The 17,012-nt window shown below is 39.9% G+C and overlaps 1 protein-coding gene across 1 annotated transcript in view; it reads left to right on the top strand.

Annotated features, from left to right (window-relative positions):
• The first annotated feature begins 736 nt into the window (after positions 1-736).
• usp25 (ubiquitin specific peptidase 25) overlaps positions 737-17,012 on the top strand; it is a 33,652-nt gene continuing 17,376 nt past the window's right edge. Inside the window, 10 exon segments of the mRNA XM_042008056.1 lie at positions 737-981; positions 5,817-5,894; positions 6,088-6,232; positions 6,375-6,498; positions 7,129-7,291; positions 10,530-10,616; positions 11,961-12,098; positions 13,918-13,994; positions 14,089-14,162; positions 14,718-14,869. Coding sequence (XP_041863990.1) covers positions 940-981; positions 5,817-5,894; positions 6,088-6,232; positions 6,375-6,498; positions 7,129-7,291; positions 10,530-10,616; positions 11,961-12,098; positions 13,918-13,994; positions 14,089-14,162; positions 14,718-14,869 — 1,080 coding nt within the window. The 5' untranslated portion in view covers positions 737-939.

Raw genomic sequence — 17,012 nt, 5'->3', positions numbered from 1 at the left:
AGAAAGAAAGAAAGCTGGGGGAGAACAAGGTAACAGCTTGTGGTTGGACAGTGCAGCATGATGGTTGCAGAAATATACAAAAGTTTATCATCAGATTCATCCTGATGAATCATAATTCCCTCCTATTTCCAGGTTCAGCAGGACGAACAGCCACAGTAACCGAAGAGCTTTTCAGGGACAAGCAGAACGTTCTGCACTGGCCAAGTTAGTCTGCACACTTAGTTGGTTTGGTTGGGTTGTAGTCTACCTGCAACCGCCTAAACCTGTAGTCTGGACTAAGGGCAGAAACTAAAAAAACGAGCAAGAGCTGAAGGAGGCTGCAGTGGAGGCCTGAGGAGAAGCAATGTCTGCTGATGTCTGTGGGTTGAGAGTTTTTGGGAATCACTGGCTGAATTAGGATTTTCCACAAAATTATATGCAAATGCCTGAGGCTTCTTGGTCTACATTTTCAAATCCCTTTAAAGTTCTCAGCTCGAACTGTGTTTAAATGAGGTATGCACAATTCACAGTGAGGTGCACACACTGGATTTTTTCCAGCCTATATCTGAAAATTATTTCTATAAACAAATCTAAGTGAGTAGTAATGTTCCTTACAGGAATATGTGAATGTTAATTTTTATCATTAAATAAATAAATAAATAAATAAATAAATAAATAAATAAATAAATAAATAAATAAATAAATAAATAAATGAATGTCCTCTGTTACGCAAATGCGGTGCAGACAGACATGAGTAATCGATCCCTGCTCTCGGGCGGAGAAGAGCAATGTTTTCATGCCTGCTGACGAGCTGCGCTAGTCACTGCCATGGCGTCCGTAATGTCGCTGTTTAAGGAGGGGACTTCATAGCATCTTGTTTTAATTCGCTTTGGTGACAAGCATTCAGCGTGTTTTGCTACTCTTGCTTTGAGTTTGATCAAATTTATCTCTGAACCGGCCATGACCGTGGAGCAGAATGTCCTCCAACAGCATTCTCAGAAGGTAAGCTTGCAGAAGATAACTTGATGGCTAGCTAACTTTAGCCTAACTGCATAGCTACATAGTTTTAGGACTCAACGAACACACGGAGTCGTAATGTCGGTTCATCGGTTAGTTTGGTTAACCCTTATTTTTCGGTTTGTATAGATTTCGGTCGCCCATCTTCAAATGCTTTTAACAGTAAAATAATTGCATTTATTTAGGCCTATAAATACGTTATCCAATATTTTGCTAGCTGTTTGCTAGCCATCGTTAGCTTACGTTACTACGTAATTTTAAGTTTAACCTTAACCGTAATTGTGTGAGTTGGGTAACGGTTAAAATAGTCAGCCATTTAAACGTATTCACGTAATGCTTGGCGCGGTAACGGTAGCATACCAGGCCTATTGTTCCTCCTGTTGATAAAAACAACACCAAGTGATAACAGTTGGTGTTAACGCTGGCGTCTAAATAGAAAGTAAATGTTTTCTTCCAGGGGCGTGTGTAGCTGAAGACTTCGGAGTGCGTGGTTCACCTGAAAGAATATGTTTAGCCCGAATAAATGGTTACTCCGTGTTTTATGAGCAAATGCTCCCCCGTTTGCTCATCACATATCTGATATCTTTGTTTACAAAGCATGGCCAGCGGCGAAGGTGGAAATCCACCCTGGCCATGACGCTGGGTGGCGGGGGAGCAGTCAGCGCGAGCCAAGCGTGCAGCGCTTCATAGCCGCGAAGGCACATTATTAAGTTACGTCCCATCATACTCTCATCTTACGAGAATTGCATTTAGAGTCGACTCCGTTGCTCAGGCTCCTAGTTGTGGGATTTACCCCGTGGCCACCTTTCTCAGCGTTGCACAGCTCCGGCTACTTACGTAACCACGTAGCTGCTGTTGCTTAAACGCTGGTTGGTTGTTTGCTGCGCTCCTCTGAATAAACAAAATAATAGTTTCTGATAGTTTTATTTTCTTTCTTTCGTGGTTTGCGTCAGCGTGATCACCGTTTACAGTTCGGCACACAAATCAGTATATTTCATGTCCACATATTGTTTTTTGCTGTGTCTGACAGCCTAAAACAAGGCGCACGCACAAATCTGGGGCATGGGCAAAAATAAATAGTTGAGCTTCCATCAATGACTCAAACCTAAAAGTAGCTGTGTAACACAAACCATTTTGACCTTCACAGGGGTTGCAACTAAACCATAGTTAACAATTAGATTAAAAAGATTTCACATTGGTTTTTAATTATTTGTTCATCGTTGATTTATTGAAGGCCTTGTAAACTTTTATATGTAGCTGGTTGAGATATATATATATATATATATATGTATGTATGTATATATATATGTATGTATATATATATATATGTATGTATGTATGTATGTATGTATATGTATATATATATAACTCGTATAGAGATTAGATACATGCAAAGCTGTTCAAGTGTGATTTGTTTTTTAGGGAACGTGTGTTTTTTGTTATTTGATGTTGTGTTGGTGTGTAGGGTGTGGTGTTAGTTTTCATGTAGTGGCCCAATCTTGTTTGTGCTGCTAATAGTTAAACGTATTGACACACAAAACTGCTCTGAGAAACCACTCTGTTACCTAAGCTTTCCAAGTTCCATGTGCTATAATTCACAAGCTTCCTCTAAAAATGTGATGACTGCTGTGATCATCAGCCATGCCAGACAAGTCACATGGACGTGAAATATGTGTTTGTTTACATGTCTGAGCAAGTGCTTATGTGGTTGACTTGGCCCAAAACTGAGAAGTGCAGCTTCTCTCATACTTCACTGACCAGTGAAGTGTCACCCGCGCCAACAAACCTGCACCCGTCAGTCTCCACCATGCTGACGAGGAACGTCATGTATGATGCCAATATCACAAATCACATATTTGCCATCCAGCACCTTCAAATCATAAGCTGTCAAATCATGTGTAGAAAATTCACCAAAACTTCATCAAAACTCTCCAATTCATTTTAAAAACATGCTCATCAGGAAGAAACACAGGCGGTGAGCTCTTCCTTTATGGACAGGCATGCAGTAGTGATTATTTATTTATTTGGGACAATGCAAAGACGCATAGAAGATATAAAGAACCACTTATGTTTGCATAGACTTTATGGGATTAAGCTAATTTACAGCTGTTGTCCCTGGTTGGGATTTTCAAAGAAGAGGAAGAAAAAAAATTGACTGTAAATAACATCAATATAAAACTGTATTAACAGAAGTATAAACAAGCAATTTGAACCTAGTTCCTATCCATCTGATTTAATCTAAAGCACACACTTCAAAAACAAAACCTTGCTAGCATTATGAAAAAAACCGGACTTCCAAATGTGCTTCTGTGGTATTCTGTACATTTTAGCCCTGCTGCTGTCCTCTGTTTGGAACATTTGATCATTAATTTTGTCAAGCTTAGATCGATGAAGCTTTCGAATCTTATATTTTTTTAGTGTATGACAGTGATGAGAGCGAATTAGCTTATTGTTGGTATGGTTGGTAAAGTTGGTATGATATCCTACAAAGTTCTATTCTGTGCTCATTGATTTCTGTTTTAATTTTATTGTTGTAATATTAATCATTTGTCACAGTGCCATGTCAGAAATGATGATACACGTCCCTCTTTTAAGCTGCTAAAGAACAACACGGTGTTGTCATTCGCCTGTTTGTTGCTGCAAGCTATGCTGATACATGAGCACTAAGCTCCCTGCTGAGTTGTGCATCTTTGTCTTGTAAACTTGGAGTGCTGTCACAGGCAGATTGGATTTGGTACATATGTTATTGCTCTAAGGCGTTGACTTTCTCTTCTTTCTCAGCAGTGACTGTGAAAACATTTGTCCCCAGGGCTTAAATGAAACGCACAGAAAATTAAGTTGTTGGCAGCAAAGCAAGACTCGGGTCGTAAACCACGTGCAGAACAGAGCGTCACAGCTGAAGATAAAACAGCTGGAGCTGTGCTGGTCGCATGTCTTTGACTGAGCTTTTTAAAATGTAATGGCTGATACTTGTTTTCCAAGACCTATTTAGTACTAAGGATGCTGCATGATCTTGTTAAGATCAGCCCTTTAAAAAATGCTGTTTTTTTTTTTTTTTTTATGTATTTACTTACTCTGTTGTTTAAAACCTGCCTACCTGGAGAATCATTTAAAAATTTATTTATATATATAATTCAGGAAAATGTTGCATCATGATTCAGTACAAATTCAACTTTCAACTTTTTCAACAGAGGTTCTGATAAAATTTTAATTTGCTGCAGCATTTAAATTGTCAAATTATATTAATGTGTTTGAGTGGATTGTAATTTTTTAACAACTGTTATTAAGTGCAGTTTCCACTACAAAGCCACTGATGGTTGGTTTTTATTTTCTGGTCAGCTTGTTTAATGTCATTTTCATTGGGAAACTTATCTTAAAAATCAGCTGGTTTAACTGAAACAGGAAGCTGTTGTTATCAAATAGCGATTTCTGTGTCACCATTAATTTTGTCAGGAAATCACATTTTGGAAACCTTCAGAGCATGGTCTTTGACAGATGATCATTTTTTTTACCAATTCATCTTCTGATTCAGGTTCATCGCTTGAATTTTTACTTTGAGCCTTTGAAAAGTTTATTTTGCCTAATCTGAGAGTTTGAGATGATGACCTTTTAGTTTAAATACATTGCAAATAAGATATGTGCACCTTAATCGCTTGTGCAGAGCGAAGCTCAGAAAACAAGCCGGTATTATTTGTTTGGTTCTGGTGCTGCTCTGTGGCTTCTTGTCATACCCACAGGCAGGACTGACTTTCATTGCCTTTATGTGGAGGCTACAGCCACGGCACCAAGCCGCTGCGTTGCAGGTAGAAAGGCCACGCAGTCCAGCCAGACTTAACATCGTAGTTCATCAGACTTCAGGGACTCATTAGCAGCGATAAGAAATGACAGGAACTTCCTGATTAGATGGTAACTGTTCCTTAATTCTAGTTAGTAATTTTCTTTAAATTTCAGCAGCAGTTTAACATCATATAGCACCAGGAAAAGGTGTTTTTATTTCCTGTAAGCTTTGATCTCTGGATGGTTATTAATTCAGATGCAACCAAATGTTCTTTGCAGTATGACTCTGCCACGGCCGAGGATATTAGTGGTAATCAATGCTCAGTTAAACTCAACTGAGATTTCTAATCAATCGAGAATATGTTAACTGACTGGGTGCAAAGTTAGTGTGACATTGTTGGGTCCCACAAGGTCTTTAACTAATGATTATTTTGTTTATTGATTAATCTTCTGATTATTTTCTCAATCATTGTGTCTGTTAAATGTCAGAAAATGCTGAATTGGGCCTGCTATGTTTTAAAAATGCACAAGATAAGAAATAATAGTTTAAATTTGGATGTGATAAAGCAGCACAAATCTTTCCATGCAATTCGCCTTTAATAGTAAGTGTTTAATAGTATTTACTCTCAAGTTAATATTCCAAAGTTATTAAAATTGTTGGAACTGAATGAGCCATTTTCCTGCAGCTCAAGATTGACTGTTTCCATCTGGGTTTGCAGGTGTTTGAAGTAGGTTCACATAAGCATGATGTTTAACATGAGCAGTCATGATCAGAACTGGTGAGGCTGCTTATTGCCCTGCAAACTCAAAAAAATGTCAGCTTTTACAGGAACACAGACGGCGGCATCCTCCAGGTGCTACTTCAGGTTTATAAGAGCAACTTTATTATTAAGTAGACCTTGATTTCTTCTTCAGTACACAAATCTTTGGTCCATGGTGTTAATTTCTCTTTAAAAGAAAAGAAAAAAAGTACCTGATCTAAATCACTTCTCTTCCACCAGGCTCTGCTCTGAACAACGTTTTCATTTTCTCTCCTTCAATAGCACCAGCAGACTCTACTAAACCAGTTGAGAGAGGTCACAGGCACTACAGACGTTCAGCTGCTCCAGCAGGCCCTGCAGGTACAGCTCTCACACCTGTTCAATGTACTGGTCATACAAAAAAACATGCGTCTTACAGTGGAGACAGGTGGGAATCGCATCTCGTTTTATATCTATGTCTAAACACCAAGTCAGTTCACCCCTACTCCCACCATGCACTGAAGCAGTTTCACATGAGATTTAACAGGTTGCTGTTTTTCTCTTTTTGCTGCAGGTGAGCAACGGAGACTTGGCTGAAGCTGTCGCCTTTCTCACAGAGAAGAACGCTAAGGTTCCTCAGCAGGATGAGACTACGTACTACCAGACATCCCAGGTGGCCAGCGACAGATATATCAGCGTTGGCAGCCAGGCAGATACAAGTGAGCAGCTTCGTCATCCGTTGTCATTGTTGTGCATCAACTGACAGCACAGAAGTCACTCATAATCGCGGCTGTGGTTTTTTCATGTTACATCACATGTTAATATGAAGCGTGTGTTTTTTGTTTGTTTGTTCGCTTGCAGATGTAATTGATCTGACGGGGGATGATAAAGATGACCTGCAAAGGGCTATTGCCCTCAGCCTGGAGGAGTCCAACAGGGCTTTCAGGGAGACGGGCATCACAGATGAGGAGCAGGCCATCAGCAGGTGGGCTGAAGAATGTCACTGACTGATGGCAAATGCACAGTTATAAACAGCTATAAAACGGGTTTGGATAAAAATCCAACTTGCATTGTTTTAAGATTGCACTTGGCTGTCATTGATCACCACAGGGACAAAGTCAAATCATGCACATCTGATAGCTGGATGTAATCTGTCCTTTGTAATGGTAAACATGGTTTTCTAACAGAAGATTTATGACAGGTTTTCAGTTTATCTAATAGATTTGAGAAAAATGCAATTTTGTACTCGCATCTTGGAATCTTACAGATGTTTATGGATAATTTTTTAGGTTTAAATAGCAACCATTTAGTCAAGTATTTCAGAGGGTTTTTGGAAGGCACACGATTTTAACCAGTGTAAATTAATTTTAACTCAGTTTCTTTTCATTTGAGATAAATGAAAAGAATTCTGAATGTGATGGTTTCTAATGCTGCATTTTCTGAGCTTCAGGTTGTCTTTATTTCTTGTTGAAGATGGAAAAAATACTTCAAAGAGGATTGAAAATGTCAATTAAAATAGTATATGATTTAAAAGTATGCCTGTCAGTACTGGGATCATCTGGTAGAAAAAGATGTCGAGCAACTGGAGTTGATTCTCTTCCCTCATGGTTTTTAGGGTTTTGGAGGCCAGCATAGCAGAGAACAAGGCAAGTCTAAAGCGTACTCACACCGAAGTATGGAGCGATTCACCCAACCCACATGACAGAAAGAGGATAGACACCTGCCCCGTGGGTCTGAAAAATGTTGGCAACACCTGCTGGTTTAGTGCTGTAATACAGGTGGGTACATACTCGAACCTAACCAAACCAAAATGTGGGGAAAGTACTTAAAATCCCAACCTTTTGTTCTTTTTTTTTTTTTTTTTTTTTTTTTGGAGGGGAGGGTAAATCTTGGGTAAAATTATTGTTGTAAGCTTGTTGTTTTGCAGCATGTGAAGGGTTGAAAAAGCTAGCTGAGTCCAGGTTGCTAAAGACAACATGAAGACATCAACTGTTGGTGACTCTCTACTCCAGACCTGGCCTCATTTCTAAAGCTGGTGTAGGAACAAAAACCGGCGCAAATATAGCCAACTTTCGGGATTTATACAAACCAAACTTGGCCGGAGAATTTTCCTACCTCCACGGCAACTCTGACCCAGGCGTACGCACGGAGTCTGGGAAAACGGGAAACAGCGAGACCACCGGTCCAGAATGAAGTGAAGGAGAGGATGAGGTGGAGTCTGCTGCCAACATTTACCAGTCAGTAAAGAAACATGCGGAAAGTAAACTTCGGGCATTCATTCTGAGATCAGCAGAGTGGGACAGACTGGAGGTCTAGAAGTGATGCAACTCTAAAACACACAAGGCGGACTTCTTTTGTTTATTTATTTATTCTTACAAAATCCTTTTTTTATTGTTGTCCCAGTTTCCATCAAGACCGTCTCCATTTCCTGCAGCTCCTTGTCCACCTGGTTACTAGTGGTGAAGGTGTCCCTCTGCACCTGCAGGAGTTCCTCAGTGGACATGGCAGCTGCGGTGCTGGGTGGAGTCTCTGGCCTCACTCTCTCCAACCACAGCTGCAGCCCCGCCCACCCAACAGTAGCCCCGCCCACCCAGCTGGAAGACCCAGCAACTATAAAGAAATATTATTTAACACTAAATAAACTGCTACCAATCTCAGATGTATCTGTACATGTTTATTTTATACATTAAAACTGCAGAGTACATTACTGGCATCATTACTGTCATGTAGCCGCTTTTCTCCAGAACGATCTACTGTGGGCTGCAGCGTCTTGACAAACTGGAAGGCGTTACTGTTTGCCCCTGTGGGATTCGAACTTCGATCTCCCGCATGGCAGACGGATGATCTACCGACTGAGATATCCAGCGGACGTTCCAGTGCCTCGGGTGTTTCTTCCTTCTGACACTGTGATGACAGCATCTCCACCTGCTGCCACTATTCTGTCTTTCTGACACCAGTAACGTCCACGCCGTGTCCACCAGTTATACATTTTCACGTTTGTCAACGTGCTCCATCAGGATCTCTTTCTCACACCCCTAAATATTCCACTTCTTCCCTCCTTTTCCGCTGCTGAGCCATCATGGAAATGATGTGATGAATATGTATTACAGGCGTCCACCTGACATTTTATAGCCACCATGTGGGCGGGGCAAGGCACTCCCTCACGTCGGCCGCTTTAGAGTTGATTCTGATTTCTAAACAGAAACAGGTTTAGGATGTGCGTGCGCATGCTTTGACAAATCTGAAAGTTGACGTGCGCTGCATTGCTGTGCACTACGCCGCCTGTAGTCTGCTTTGCTCCGCACAGTTTGATAAATGAGACCCTGGAGCTTGGGATCCAAGGTAATGGGAATGTTAATGCTACAGTGGCTGGAATTTGTGAAGAAATTTCCATCCAAAAAACAAACTCCAAAGCTAATACTGGGCCTTCATTTTCTTCGATGTCCCATGCAGGGGCATTGGCTATTCTCTTTTAGAAACCATATATGACTCAAGCCTCACTAACTTGTTCACAAATGCCTTTTTGGACAGATGAAGACAGAAAGAAACTTTGTGGACCTTCAGACACCTGATGAAACTGTAGAAAAAGTGGCTGTGCATTTCAAGCCCACTTTAATGTGTCCGTCCAGGGTCCGTGTTGTAATGCTGCAGAAAGCAACACGTCACACTGCTGCAGAAATCCCACTGAGCAGTGGATTAGTTACCTCTGCTGGAAAATGGTGGAAACGCAGGAAAGTTGGACCACAGCTTGGATGCTGGCGGACTTGGTGGCAGAATGTGACCTCAGCTAAAATATGCCACATGAACACTGGATACACCATCACATGGTGTTTGGCTTGTGTGTGTAATGTTACCCCTATAAAAGGGGGCGCCGCTTTAATTTGTCCCCTCTGCACACAGAACAGTGTAAACAATGTTCCTGTATCCAAATAAACATCCAGACTGTGACATGTATTTTTTATTCTTTATTACTTGAACATCATCCAGAGTGCGAGTAGTCCTTGAGGATCTTATGAAGACAAAGTTTTGTTTGTTTTTTAGTTTGCAGTTTTCAGAGGATGTAATTTCATTCCAGAAAACGTGCATTTTTGATGAAGACAAAAAAAATACTTTTTAGAATACTGTAGTGTATAAAGTAAAATGAGTTGCAATGATTTGTAAATCATTTAAACTCTGCATTTATCTTTAAAAAGAAATAAGTTGAAACTTGGAAGTCATATAGGTCAGTGTTCTTAAGCCCTGGTCCTCTGGTTCCATTACCCTGCAGGTTTTAGATGTTTTCCTCCAACACACTGGATTCAAATTAAATGGATTGCTTCAACAGATTCCTCTCAAATGTACAATTCTGTAAATGACCCATTTGTTTGAGTCAGGTGAGCTGAAGCAGAGAAACGTCAGAAAGGAGCTTGTTTCATTTTTCCCTGGAACCAATGTCATAGTTTCGGCTTGATGGTCCACCAAAAGGAAGTAAAACCTGATCTGAGCTGCTCCTCAGACTGGAAGATGCATGGCTGTAACCGAATGATTCCCCTTCTATATTTCTTTGGATTCCTTTTTTTTTTTTCCTGTTTAAATAAAAACTATTCACCAGGAAAAAATTTGATAAAAACATAAAAAATGGATATGGGAATGCGTGGTCAAGTTTACACACAATGGCCTCTAGATTTAACTTTTATTTTATTGTAAATGTAATTGTAAATCTTTTATCTTGAAAAGTTTTGGGGTAAGAAATGGACACAAAGCAACTTATAAGCATGTTTGAGTACCTAAATATGTGATTATGTGAAGTATTAAACCTTATGAGTTATTACAGCTTTCACGCTTTTAAAGACTAAGTTTTTAAAAGGTTTTTAGACATTTTCTGACTTTGTGAGACCTCCTTATACATGAAACAATTTTCTGAATGTCTAATCTGTGTGTTTTTTCTTTTCTTTGGCATTACAATCAGTCACACTGTGTCTTAGAGGCGACAGAGACCATCAGAGTTACTAATCTGTGTTTATCTTTGACCTCAAGTCTCTGTTCAACTTGCTGGAGTTCCAGAGGCTGGTCCTCAACTATTCACCCCCAGCCAGAGTCCATGACCTGCCTCGTAACCAGAAGGTGAGACGCCAGTCGGACAGTGAAGCTACAAATAATAATGTCACGCTTCATATCTTCTAAGGCTTTTTACTATAGTTTGCCTTGTTGACATCTTCTGTTCAGCTCATTGCAGCTCTTCATGTTTCAGCTAGCCGTGCTTAAGCTTGTTTGACCTTTGAAAACCGTTTAGAACTGCGTGTTGTATCCTCAGGTCACCAGAGCTTATCTTCGGCTTGATGGTTCTCTGTACTCTGAGGAAGGTCGAGTGGTGTGAAATGTTAGATGAACCTTTACTGATTAAAACAAATCACAAATGTGTAGTAGAAGTAACGTTTAGTCAGAGTCCAAATTTCTGCGCATGCTTTTGTTTTCCATCTTTTCCTCGGAGAGCGCTCGGTGTAGGGTTAGCGCCGGCTGCTAATCCAGGCTAAGTCTGCTCGTGGATGTGGCGTTTGGGGCGGTCATCTGCATCTCAGAGCCCTCCATTTTAATCGTGGTCCTTTTACTTAAGTGTGAGATTGTTGGAGCTTAGACACTAATCTTAACATCAGCAGTCCTCAAAACACACTTGTTTTGAGGACATTGGTGAGTTTAGAGAAGATTAAGTAAAAATCTGCATTTACTGTTTTCTGTTATTGTTTTATTTGAGTCAGTATTTTAGCTGAAGGTTTAGCCTCGGATATGGTTTTATCTTCATCTTATAACGTTTTCAGGGGCTGAAAAATAAACATTTTTACTGGACAGTGAGAAAACTCAGGATTTAGGACCTTTTTTAAACCAAGCTTTGGGTTATAATAGGTTCAGGTGAGATTTGAGAAACACATTAGTTAAAGGAAAAAAAAGTAATAAAACTAGTAGCAGAGGCTGCTGCAAAATAAATACACCACAGTTGTCGTGGCTCATGAGATGAAATTAAATCATTTCTGTGGCTGGAAAAATATTTTTCGCTTAGCAAACTTTTCTAAACGCAGTTTTCATGAGATCATACTCAGACTGCTGAACTGATAGATGCACATGGTGTTAGTACATGTGAACAAAGATGTGCACTTCTCTTGTTGTGGTTAGTTTTTCTGCAGACAGACTGTCTAATCCCTGATACATGCAGCACTGTCAGCACTACAGCTGCATTTACTAATGGAGCATTTAATGGCCTGTATTCATACAGCTCTGCTGCTCTTGTTGGCCTTTTACATTATAAACCACCTTCACACATACTGGGCTTTTTTGTGCAAAGTGATTCCTTTGGTGTGTTGCATTAACACATCTGAAACATAAAGGCTGAAAATTTGATAACGGAGGGGTTTTTAATGAATCATTGCAAACCCTGCTCCACTAAATAATCACTGATTGTGTTTCTCTGACCAGGAGCACAGGTACCTGCCCTTCATGCAGGAGCTGAGGAATCTCTTCTCGCTCATGGTGGGGTCCAAGAGGAAATATGTGGACCCATCACGAGCGGTGGAAATCCTCAAAGATGCCTTCAAATCCAGTGAGTCCCAGCAGGTAAGCATTTTTCTGCCATCGCCTGTTCAACACAGCAGCACGTGCTTCACCGACAGCTCAGCGACCGTGTCCTGGCGACGGTATCAGCTTTGTCCATTGATGAAACGTTTCACAACAGTTTCACACTTTATGTTGGCTTCAGATAGAGATTCTTCAGCTCTCAGGAAGGTGGTAGAAACACTGAGGTGTTGGTGTGACTGTGGACAAAATCCGCTGCCTGTCACTTTAAGAATATGTCATGATCTGAAACCTTGTGTCTGGGGCAGATTTCAGGGTGACTTTTACACGGTTCTTCACTGCAGCTGCTGTAAAGACAACTTGACAAGCAAAAAAGGGAAATATATAAAACAGGCAAGACATGCCCCTTTTACAAAGTGATCAATAGTTTCAGGCTGGAACAATATTTGCAGGATGCAGCTACAGTATAAGCCACTCAAATCTCCAGTTTTTAAATGAATGCCTTAAACCTTGTGAGCTTCATCACAACTTTAATGTCACGCATCAACTATTCGTATTTTTATCATACTGTTCAAGCTTTCTTGTTTTAGTTTGATCTCTTAATTCGTGGTATTTTTTATAAAGTTGTTTTTCTAAACAGATGTTTAAATTATTTTGTTTTGTTATGTTCATGGTAACTCTGAGGCTTACAGGTTAGATACAAATTAAAGCATTATGTACGTCACTACAGTTCATTATGTGAACTTTTCTTTTTGTTTTACCTGAAGAGTTTCAGTTTTCATCTGAGATGTAGATGAATAGAAACATCATCATTCCTTCCTCTTGTTACACAGATTTTTAGTGTGGACAGTTTACTCATATTATAAATATTTAATTCCCTTCATTCCCCGTTTGTGCCTCTCCAGTCAGCCACAGATTAGACTGCTTAGTGTCGGCTGTTGTTTCCCAGACTCAGCTTTATTGAATCAGACATTTAACCTCTCTAATCCATGGATTATTAATCTTCAACCCCACACCATCACCTCTGAGCTTCACTTCAGTGACTTATCTTTTCATCCTATATTGTGACATACACACACTCATGTACAAAACTATTCCATTTTCCACCTTCCATAAGCATTTGCACCAAGTCGGTGTGTCTGCAGAGGCTAACTGAGGTCAGCCTTCTGGCCCGTGTACTCATCAGTCATGTCTCTTCCCTGTGTATTAGTCAGGTTGGAAAAGCACTGACCTGAATTACAGGCGGTCATTGGTGTCTATGAGCCCGTGGCCTCAGGGCATTCAGGTTCCCCTTGAAGTTCACCAGAAGGCAAAGTCAAATTTATTTATATAGCACATTTCATGTACAAGACAATTCAAAGTGCGTTACATAAATCATTACAGCAGGGTGCAGACAAGTGCATTAAAAAAAAGAAAATAATAAAAAATAAATAGAGATTAAAAGACATGCAATTAATGAAATAAAAGCAGAAGGAATATGCTAAAATAAAATGCAAGAAATAAAGTTAAAGACAATATTAAAACATGATTCCAGCTTAAAAGAACCAGATGTAGATTTTGACTTCTAAATAAAAACTGAATTGAAATGCAGCAGAGACCAGGTGGGTCTTTAACCTGGATCTAAATAAACTGAGTGTTTCAGCTGATCTGAGGCTTTCTGGGAGTTTGTTCCAGACATGTGGAGCATAGAAGCTGAATGCAGCTAGAATGTGAACTCCTCCACTGGGACATGTTATCTCTTTTCTGAAGCCGGTGCATAACTGCAAAAAAGACAGAAATAACACTGATTAATATTTAATAGAGGATTTTTTAAAACTGTAATTGTGACCTTTATTTTTACTTGTTTTTGCTTGTTCAACAGCAGGATGTGAGTGAGTTCACCCACAAGCTGCTGGACTGGCTGGAGGATGCCTTCCAGATGAAGGCTGAAGAAGACAGGTAACCTCAGCTGTGGAAAAGGACTTAAATGATATTCTAAAACAGAGCATCAAACTTGCATTGTAAACCGTTGTGTTATTTATTTTTTTCCCAGGGAGGGAGAGAAGCCAAAGAATCCCATGGTGGAACTTTTCTACGGCCGCTTCCTTGCCGTGGGTGTTTTGGAAGGTGAGTTGAAGTGTTTAATTTAAACCAATAAAGAGAAAAGGAGAGGAGCAGCTAGAGAAACTCAGAGAAACCTGCTGTCGGCATCCACCAAGCACACGAGTCTTTGCCCCTAGTAATGAAAGGTGACCTTGTCTTAATGAGATGTGGTCCATGTAAAACAGCAGAGCGGTTACATTGATCGTAGAAGACCTTGACGGCTGATTGACATTGCGTTTATTATGCATGACAATACTGGCCCAGAGCCACCTAAAGCTGGGCCAGTGGATTCTGCTGCTCATAAAATGTCCTCAATGCTTCATCTGTATGTCCACTAGCAACCACCCCCACCCCAACACACACACACACACACAGTGTGTTTTGGTGGGACGATGGTGCAGTTCTCATCAGTAGTTGGTGCCGAGACCAGTGCTGGTTTTTCTGTAGTTATGAGTGAGGGACTGGGTGGACCCATTACTATCAGCTCCGATGGTGGAATGTTTCCTTTAGCGCTCTGATACAACTTTCTCCATGACTTTTGTTAATGTTTGTCTGTTTGTGTCTCTGTGACATGTACAGGTAAAAAATTTGAAAACACAGAGATGTTTGGACAGTATCCACTGCAGGTGAACGGCTTCAAGGACCTCCACGAATGTCTCGAAGCAGCGATGATCGAGGGAGAGATAGAGTCCCTGCACTCAGCAGAGAACTCTGCCAGATCTGGTCAAGAGGTCAGTGCCAAAGCAGGATGCTAATAACATTTTCCTCTTCATGTCCTTAGAAAATGTCTCAAGGAAGAAATAAGGTCTGTTTTCATCCTGTAATATAACACAAGACGTGACGGCGTGTTTACGTTCTACATTTCATCTCTGATCAAAGCAATCATGAATCTGTTCATTGTACAAATGTCCCTGGATCTCCTTTAGTGCGCACCTTTCCTTGAAATCATTTCTGACTTTTAAAAGTAGTATTTCTGAGACATTTGACATTTCTGGTTTCCCAACCAACACTATGTCTGACTTTGTGAAAGTTATATTTGAGTGATACTTTTTAAAACTATTTGTAAAAACTGACCTAAGCTGATCAAACTACTAAAACAAAAATGGCATAAAATACGTATTTGCTTCAAGACCATACAGTTTTTCTTCTGTTAATTCTTTGATTTGTAATGTTTTATTTAAGGCATCAAAATATTATTTTAATTAAATAGGGTTTAGGATTTATTAATAAGATTTCATTTGGAAATATATTGGGTAGATCCTCTCCAGAGGGGTGGCCTTGGTGCCCTTACGTGACACCTGAGCTATTTTGAATTTGACCTCTGCTTAGCTGTAGTCTTTTCTACACTGTCCCACAGCAGCTGGTAGCAGCTAATTACCAGGCCAGTACACAGATGGGTATGGCACCCAGCCCTCTGGAAAACCACCAGCCAGCATCACAAGACATGAAGGGAGAGCACCGTTAGACAGAGCCCTGTTCACTGCTCATCATGTGAGACTTTTCTCGTAGCACAGTGATTAATAAAGACTAAACACAGAAAACCACACTAAGAGTCACTCAGTGTTTCAGTTTGACTTGGAATTATTACGTAGTTCAAAATATAAAACAAATATGGTTTGTCATCAAACTGCATCTACTAAGACTGAATTATATAAGTATATTACATTAAAGTCTGGGTAAAGAAGCTATCTTCCATGGGTCATATTTCAGTGACGGCAGCTGTTGTTTCTAGGGAATGGGGTGCAAGCTTTGCATGCACACAGTGAAATGAGCAAAGAACAAGGAAGAAATACAGAAAAGTGAGTTTTTGGATGAAAATCCAAATCTGTTTCAGATACAACAAACTTCTTTAAGCAAAATCTGGTCATTTGTCAGCAGTTTTTACAACACAAGGAAACACACCAAAAAGTCTGATCTGAAAGCTCCAAAGCAAGGAGCTAAAGCAGCCATGCTGACACCGTTAGTCCCAGATTCACCGCTGGGGCTGATGATGAGGATCATACGAGTACGGTGATGTGATGTCATTGTATTCAATCTACCTGATCTGCTTCTAGAATAACTTCAGAGGACTAATCCCAGCTCTGATCAGCTTTTTGTGTTTAGTCTGTTGACTTTTACTGTGTGAAATATAAAGGATGGTATATACCCTGAAAGGCTTTAGAGTCATATTCATATCAGTGTTTCCCCCAGATTTAATCACATCTCCCTTGTCCTAAAATACAGCCACGGTAAAGTTGTGGTCCCTACATCATGATTAGTAACTGACTTATAAGTTGCATTATAGTCTAAATAAACAGGATGTAAATATCAGCAACATTAAAATCATGTAGTCATGATCTCTGTAGCTGTAACAGGCAGCCTACCTATGACAGAATTACGATGTCAATAGGAGACGAGATGATGACTAAATAATTTAAACCTCATCTAAACTCCGCTTTGAAGTCGCGTGACATTTCCAAACCTCAGATAAACCTAATCAGTTAAATAACATCAGACTGTTTAGTTCTTAAATACCTGATAAATGATATAAAATCGTAGAGGAAACACTAATTATATAATTGAAAATCACTCCTGCAGGAAAAAAATTCTTAAAAAATATCTAATTTAGACATTCTCAATTTTTCTTACGTTCTTTTTTTTGTGAATATCCCTACTTACTGCAGTAAAGTGAAACGACATTTTCTCCAGTATCATGCAGCCCTACAATTAAATGTTCTTCATACCTTCTTGTGGATATTTCCCTCTGTACTACATTGCGATTACACTCCCAACACCCCTGTTGTGAATCTGGCAAAATACATAGCTGCATTTTCCTCCCTTGTCATTTTTTCTAGGTCCCTGTTCATTCATACAGAATTACTAAGGCTTTACCTT

The sequence above is a fragment of the Melanotaenia boesemani genome, chromosome 15, assembly GCF_017639745.1.
Source record: "Melanotaenia boesemani isolate fMelBoe1 chromosome 15, fMelBoe1.pri, whole genome shotgun sequence".
NCBI lineage: Eukaryota > Metazoa > Chordata > Actinopteri > Atheriniformes > Melanotaeniidae > Melanotaenia > Melanotaenia boesemani.
This window is presented reverse-complemented; position numbering and strand designations above follow the sequence as displayed.